We start from the raw sequence: 8,052 nt of genomic DNA, 5'->3' as shown, positions 1-8,052 counted from the left end.
CAGGACTGATTGACTTTCACCACACAATCCCAACTTGGTTCCCCGTGCAAGTGATTCTCAGCCAGGAAGAGTTCTGAGTCTGGAGAAATTAGGGTGAAGAGTTCCAGTTTCACCCCAGTGTCTCTGGGGTGGAACTTGTCTGCGAAATGCACAGCACTCTTTTGGGCACGGTTTGCCAATGTTTATGGAGTGACTTCTGGGTATATCTTTCACTAGGAATGAGAAACGTGCACCAGCTAATGGTGCGCTAAGCATCCCTTCACTTAGGAGGTGGGCAAACAGGTGGGATTAGTTACAAGACCAGTCCTGGTTAACTAGAGTGCTGGTAGGGCCCACTGCTGGGCTTCCCAGGTGGTGCTAGTGGTAAAGAACCCACCTGCTAATGCAGGAGACTTGGGTTCAGTCCCTGGGTCAGGAAGATCCCCTGGAGGAGGGCATGGCAACCCACTCATGCCTGGAGAATGTCATGGACAGAGGAACCTGGCGGGCTACAGTCTACAGGGTGGCAAAGACTCGGACATGGCTGAAGCGACTCAGCACGCACACTCAAGGGCCCACTTCTGAGTCCTAAGCCTCCCTTCCAATGTGCTCCTTCACGCTCCGCTATGTCCTTTCCCTAGTTCAACCTCAACTGCTCCCTCACAGAAGGACTGGTACCTGGCAGCTCTAGCACTTCTCTTAGCGACTGCAGGATCTGCTCCAGCTGCTGGGAGAGGGTGGTGTGGCTGGCTACACAGTCCTCGGTGAGGCTGGGCCAACACATCTGAAGCAGCTCAGCAATGCTGCACCGCGGGGGACCTCCTCCTTTATCCTCTCCACTCTCTATGGAGAGCAAACGAGAAAGAAAGTCAGGTCTGATGCTGACCCAACGTTCCGAGTCCAGGAGATTAAAAAAAGGTAGTTAAGCAGCTCACCTGATTTGATTTGCCCGGCTGACACAAGTGGGTAATTGAGAATCTTACTGATCTGCTGAAGAACGCCTGGAAAACCTCGAATGCCATCAGCATTGACGAATACGTGGTCTAGCCGGCGACCTGGAAATGGATGAATCAAGAGGGAATGCAGAAAAAACACAAGGTACTTTCAGAGATTGAAAGTCCTGTATTTACATGTCAAGTTTTATCTCCTTCAATATTAAGGGGGAGGTAGATGCTGTGCCAGTTGAGTAGACCAGTAAATCTGGTGTATTCCATGCTTGTGGTTCCAGGGCTATCTGCGGCAAGATGCCTCAGCTGTCCACAGCAGCAGACCCAGGAGCTCTGGTACTCCTGGGGAATTGCTGTCCCAAGCCAACCAGGCACTTCTTGTGGATTTGCCTTGGTACCTTTCTTAGTTGAGAATTTGATCTGGGATCCAGTCTCCTCTAATTGTTTTAAATGGTATCCTGATACCCTGACTAGACTATAAAGAACTTTATGTAGAGATTATTCCTTATACCTCTCTTGTGCTCCATAAACTTCAGATAATCTGGAAATGCAGCAGGTACTAAATTAATTCCTGATTGGCATGAAACCAGTTGGCCTGAATATTATATAATCTTCATTCATTTTGGAATATAAGCGCTAGACGAGGGGGAAGTAAACTGTTCAGTAAAACCAGCATTGTGTATGCCACAGCACACTTTCTTAGAACGACTATGTCAGCATTAAAGGATTTCAAGCCAACAGTTCAGAAGTGATTTAGAAGGGTGTGCATAAAAGAGTTAACACAGAAGGCCTGAGACTGCTATCCTCAGAAAGGCCTGCTGGCAAGGCTGGTCCTTGGCTGGCATCTCCGAACTTGACTGGTAGAAGCTTTTCTACACTGACAAAATCTTCCCTAAATGATGGAAGTGACTGATTGTGCCTAAACTGTACAGTGTGGTTTATGCTGAACACCTGCCTTCCTTCCGAGAGTCTGGAAGTTTGGTACATGTTGGGCAGAGGGTGCCTTTGTCACCAGCCCCCAGTAAAAACCTTGGGCACTGGGTCACTGATGAGCTTCCAGTAAACAACATTTCACATTTGTTTGTCACAACTTACTGCTGGGAGAGTTCAGTACGTCCCGTGTGATTCCAGTGGGAGAGAATTCCTGGACGCTTATGTCTGGTTTCCTCCAGACTTTATCCCATGAGCCTTTTCCCTTTGCTAATTTTGCTTTGTGTCCTTTTGATGATACAATTTGTAACCATGAGTATGACTGTATGCTGAGTCCTGTGGGCTCTCCCAGCGAATCACTGAACCCAGGGAAAGCTACTCATGTCACACCTGTTCACCATTCCGCCCTCCGTATTACTCAGAGTACGTTCCTTTCTCTCTGCCTCGTCAGTCCTTCCAGTGTTGGGTGTGTGTATCAAGGATGGGCGGGGAGTGACACTTTGCCTAATTCTTTCTTCACATTCCTCTACCTTCATTCCTCTAAGAACTCCATAGACACATTCTGGGATATCATTAACCTCAAGGTACAATCCTCCCCTTAACTGTGATCCACTAAAATTTTCCCTTATACCTGGTGTACAAGTTTCAGACCCAGGTTTAGAGTGAAGTGGGATTCACTGTGGAGGAGGTATGCAGTTTAGGGGCACAAATTCCATTTGTACCATTTTTGGAAGGCAACTATATTCACCACTGTATCACCAATGCCATTTGAACCAGTTTTGAATGTTTATCTCTTTCTTGAGTTTATCTATAAACCAGAAGAAAATTTCCCCAAATGACTGTAGACTATTACGTCTGTTAAGAAGGTGAGATTCTTGGGCTTTCCTGGTGGCTCAGTGGTAAAGAATCCGCCTGCCAATGCACGAGACATGGGTTTGATCCCTGATCTGGGAAGATCCCACATACCGCAGAGCAAATAAGCCCTCATGCCACAACTATTGAGTCTGTGCTCTACAGCCGGGGAGCTACAACTACTGAGTCCCTCACGTGCTACAGCCTATGCTCTGAATAAGAGAAGCCACTGTAACGAGAAGTCTGAGCACCGCACCTAGAGAGTAGCCTGGCTCTCTGCAACTAGAGAAACAGCGAAGACCCAGCAGAGCCAGAAATAAAATAAATTAAAAAGAAAAGAAGGCGAGACTCTCAATAGACTAGTCACCAGAATGGACATGAAGAAATAAAGAAACAATCCTTTCTCCTTGTCCCTCCTTCCCCAGTAACTTTCTTCCTGTACAATTATCAAGCATCTCAGAACCCTGTCTCCTTATTTGAGAATAAAGGGATCATGTGAAAGAAGCATACTCACCCTGACTCTCAAGGCTGCTGTTAAGGCGCCGTTCAGCTGTTTCCAAGAGCTGCTTGCCGGTTTTCCAGAGCTGGCACTGTGAGCAAGCCAGGTCAAACGCAGCCATGGCGGGCGGGCTGAGGTCTTCCAGAACCTCTTTCAGGGGAGCAGCGAGCTCCATTGGGCAACTGCTTATCCAAAAGTCCTCCTGGAGCGTGGGGATGGGGTCTCCAGAGGTGCTGAGCAGCTTGTCGGTCACATCAGAGATGGAATAAAATACCATCCCTGGACACCCAGCGGTTGGGGGTAAAAGGCAAGAGGTTAAAATGATGCTCACTACCACTTTTATTTTGAGAAGTAGTTATAAGGTCAGGAGGAGTAAGGGTTTCTTCCAGGTCGGGCCTAAAAGTAGGCTGAGAAAGAATGTGGTAGGTCTGTATGTGCTCATCTGAAAAGATCTCTAAAATATATAGCTAAAAAACCAAAGCAGAAAATAGTACTTGTTATAAAAGCCCATTCATATTAAAAACAAAAAGCATATGCATATATTCTTTTGAATCTGTAAAGAAAATTTCTGGGAGCATATAGAAGGGGCAGTGTGTGATGGTAACTTGATATATACAGCCTAGACCGGCAAAAGATGTAAAAAATGGGACAAGGTTCCACTTTCAAGAAACAATGAAAGGATGAGCTCTTTCTACAGTACAGCCAAGGTTGGGCCTGGAGATCTGAGAACCCCAGGCCACAGATGTTAGACAAAACTTCTTCACTTTTTAGGAATGTAAAATAATCCCTGAATAACTACATGGGAAGAAGATACACTAATCAATTCCCCAAAGCTCAAGATAATGGCCATCAAAACCCATGGTGGAAACTGCATTCACACTCCTCAGTATAAGTCACGTAGGACAGGCTTAATGGAATAGTTCGAGCAGCAGGTAAGAGACCCCTGTGGTCAGCATAGTTGGCCGCAGCTAGAAAATGACTCGGGGGGTGTCAGGACTGCTGTTCTTCAAGGCAAGCGTCCTGCCCTGGGTTTCTGTCATCTTCACAGTGAGCCTCTGGTTTGGGCGGTTTCTTGCCCACACCCTCCTCCCACAACTCCCTCAGCACCCGACAAGAGGGAAGCCGGACCTGCGGCCGCAGCGCTGCCGATGGCCTGCAAGGTGGAACGGCCACTTCCTGTTCTTCGGATGGTGCTGCTGCCCCCGTCTGAGTTCTGGTTTTCGATTTTATGTTCTACTTGGGCCAGCTCCTGGATCACCTCCTGGTAGCGCTCCATGAACATCAGCTCCCCAGAACTGTGTGAAGACTTCAGGTTGAAGGTGAACACCACCTGTCACAGGAGAGAAAGGAGTGTGGCTTTTGGTGGGCCTGCTGGAGTGGGGAGAGTCTACAGATCTGAAATCTTGCCAGGCATCAGCCTCTGGCCCTGAGACAGCTGCTTTGGGGGGCTGGAAGAGTGCTGGATGTGCAGAGAGTAGATCAAATGTAGAAATGACTCATAAAAGTCAGCAAGAGAGTCACCAGAGCCCCGGCAGAATATAGGCAAATGATGTAGACAATTTCAAAGAGAAAATACATGTGACTAATACACAGATGAAAAAATGCCTTCCCCTCCAAGTAGGATTCCTGTATTTCTCACAGCTTGCACACAGTCCTCTTAACATTCCAGGAGGCAGCACAAGCAGGTGTTACGTTTAACTCCAGTTTTCAGGTGAGGATATCAAAGCTCAGAGACAGTACCTCAGAGGGAGTAAGGGTCTTTCCGATTTTTAAAATTTAAATTCAGGGAATTTAAAAGTCATACTACTGTGCATCTATCATAAGGACAAAGTGTAAAAATAAACTCTCAGGGGGTGGTGGTAGAATGAGCTGTCACAATCTTTTTTGAAAAGCAATTTGGCAATCTATGGAGCTTTAAAAATGTTTATATTCTTTGACTCAGTCATTTTTATGAGAAACTTTCTTAATGAAAAAATTCCAAAGTCTTAATGTGTAAAGGTGATAATCTTTACACTAGTTATTACAATGATTACAGGATTGAAAATAATGGTCAAACACAGCTACATGATCAGATAAGGTTACTAAAATCAGTTACAGAGCAAATACTTGTAATATAAAAAGGCACTAAAATTTTAGATTCAAAGTGATCTTGGCTCTATATAAAGGTCACATATATTTCAGAAAGACATTGGCAAAAAATATACTTTTATCTTTAGTATTGGTTCCTCTGGATAATTAGTTTTAATCTTATTTTATTTTCTGGTGAATACTTTTTGGCATTTTCTTATATGCACAACTTGCTCTGTAACCAGGTTGAAAAACTTCTATTAAAAAAGAAAAGAAGAAAAGAAAAACTCAAATTCTCAGAAAAGGAAGTGAGCACTTTAGTGGTAAAGCATCGGGGACCTCATAACTGACTTCTTGGTTTGGGTGTCAGAAAGGCTAGTGAGAGTCCTATCCTCCTGAGAGGGACAGAATTGTTACTGTTATTAAAATACAAGAGCTAAAATGTGTCAGAGGAAGTTAAACAAAAATTATCCCATTGCATAGATGTTTCCATGTAAACTCACATGAAAGAAAAATTCTGACCTGTGTGTTAAGAGACCAGCACAGGCATCGTAAGTAGAACAAGAGAGTTTTAAAAATTACAATGGTGGGTTTTTATGCTATTACATTTAAACAATAGCAGAGGATTCCTGTATTTCTCACAGCTTATACACAATCCTCTTAACATTTCAGGAGGCAGCACAAGCAGGTATTACATTTAACTCCAGTTTTCAGGTGAGGATTATCAAAGCTCAGAGAGAGTAGCTCAGAGGGAGTAAGGGTCTTTCCATTTTCACTCCCTGCAATTTCCCCTACACACATGAACCTAACAGTCTGCTAGCCCCCCTCCACTTCCTGCGTATTGAACTGGCTTTCTATTTCTTGTTAAAAATGGTCTGCACAGTGATTTCTAACTATATAAAACCACATATACGTTCAGAGAAGGACTACAAGGAAAGACATAAAAATCAATGTTTTGATTGCCGCCCAATATTTTATCTTGCTAAAACACTATTTATGTTAAGAAAACAAATGATTCAACAGCTTAAATCTCCCCCAGGCTGGCTCTTGAAATCCACAGTGCTCAATGGGGTGGATCCCACCCCCCCCCCACCCCCATGGGGTGGATGGGGTCCCGTACACGCAAACTCCCTCCTGCTTCTCCTGCTGGAACTGCGCCCTCGGGTGCACCCGAGTGGCTCTGGCTGCACACACACCTGCCTCTACCTGTGGCCCGCAGGTCCCGGAAGGTAAAAGGCTGCCCTAGCGCTTTCCTGTGACAAGGTAAGGCTGAGGCTCCTAACGCCTGTTGCACAAGAACCCAGCTCACCTGGTGGGCTTCTGCAAAGTTCCCCCGGAGGATGCAGGATGCCAGCAGTGACTCCGGTGGGGAGAACATCATGGGGATGAGTGAACTGTGAGGCTGCGGCTGCAATCGGCCCTCCAGCTCGTTCTTCCCAGACGCAGCACTCAGACTTCCCTCTGTTGGGATACAGGAACATGGGCGGCTATGGAAGGGACAGCAATTGGGGAAAAACTATCCTGTCACCTGCTGCCCAACTCCTATCCTTCTCAAAGTCCTCTAAAAGGTCTATAAATGATCTTGATTTTTCCTCAAATGAAGGGCACACCTATGCTATCATCTTTTTATCTTCTTCTTAAATCTGAAGTACAGTTGAAGTAGAGTTAATATTGCATACTTTCAGGTGCACAGAAAGTGATTTGGTTATATCTCCTCTTTTTAAAAATTCTTTTCCGTTACTGGTTATTATAATAAGTATAGTTCCCTGTGCTACCTACCCAGTAAATCCTTGTCTATTTTATATATGGTAGTGTGTATCTGTTAATATGCTAAATTCTTTAACATATTAAATATAAGACTTTATCATCTTTAAATGTAAGACTTATGTACCAACTACTTTCCTTGGGTATTTACTTCTGTTTCTCTCTACTGATGGGTAACTCAGCTGATAGGGAAATAGCCCCTTCACTGCTGAACACAAGCAAGAACTGCTCAGTCCAAGGTTTCACATCAGGGTGTATGACAACTCTATCAGGGCAAAGTTACTGGAAGTTGGCAACTGGCAGGGACACTGATACCTGAAGTACTTGTGCTCAGTTCACTACTCGTATTTTCCAGGGATGATCTGGAACCTTTGTCCTGGTCATCTAGAGGTATTAGGAAGAAACAGAGAAAATCAACCATCAGTACCTTACAGTGCAGAAAGTGGGAGGTTGGCTTGAGAGCTGAGATCCAGGTAGAGTGAAAAGATAATGAGTAGTTACTACACCAGTGGCTCCTTCTACAGCAAAACACCAAGTTCCTACGGACCTATATATATATGTATATATATATAATTATTTCCCCCACCCGCCGCCCAGTGGTGAGTCTTTATTCCTTTTAGCTGAGCTGTATTGCTCCCCTTGCAGGGAGGAGAATTTCCTCCTATCTCAGTCCAGCTGCTCCTTCTGAGCCCCCTGAGAAATGGGGATCCATCTTCTTAGTCTCATTCTAGAAGGCTCCAGGCTTCCTCAACTGACGGTCCGCTTCCCCTCCAGCACGAAGATACACCTACCAACAAGCTCCAGGGAGGGGTGCTGGCCCTGGCAGAGGAGCAGGGTCAGGAACTGGGGTGAGAGAAGCGACTCAGAGTCTCGCTGAAGGTGCTAGAGCAGCAGCTGCAGGAGTGGGCCCAAGAGGTGAGAGCGAGGGCCCTGGCTGGACCCCTCCCTGGGCACACTGATGGCCCCAGGGCGGGCTTAATATGACCCCCGTGCCCATTTGGGTAGAAGCTTATA

General features: G+C 45.6%; 1 protein-coding gene across 2 annotated transcripts in view; it reads right to left on the bottom strand.

Moving 5' to 3' along the window:
* ZFYVE26 (zinc finger, FYVE domain containing 26) overlaps positions 1 to 8,052 on the bottom strand; it is a 68,787-nt gene that overhangs the window by 40,851 nt on the left and 19,884 nt on the right. For both annotated transcript variants that reach the window (XM_010846707.1, XM_010846708.1), the window contains exons 13-18: positions 7,354 to 7,422; positions 6,584 to 6,735; positions 4,336 to 4,537; positions 3,223 to 3,486; positions 915 to 1,034; positions 658 to 822 (exon numbers count right to left, since the gene is read on the bottom strand). In XM_010846707.1, coding sequence (XP_010845009.1) covers positions 658 to 822; positions 915 to 1,034; positions 3,223 to 3,486; positions 4,336 to 4,537; positions 6,584 to 6,735; positions 7,354 to 7,422 — 972 coding nt within the window. The remainder of the gene's footprint in view (positions 1 to 657; positions 823 to 914; positions 1,035 to 3,222; positions 3,487 to 4,335; positions 4,538 to 6,583; positions 6,736 to 7,353; positions 7,423 to 8,052) is intronic.

This window comes from Bison bison, unplaced genomic scaffold (genome assembly GCF_000754665.1).
Source record: "Bison bison bison isolate TAMUID 2011002044 unplaced genomic scaffold, Bison_UMD1.0 scf7180017864239, whole genome shotgun sequence".
Taxonomy (NCBI): Eukaryota; Metazoa; Chordata; class Mammalia; order Artiodactyla; family Bovidae; genus Bison; species Bison bison.
Note: the sequence above shows the minus strand (reverse complement) of the source record. Positions and strands in the feature narration are given on the sequence as shown.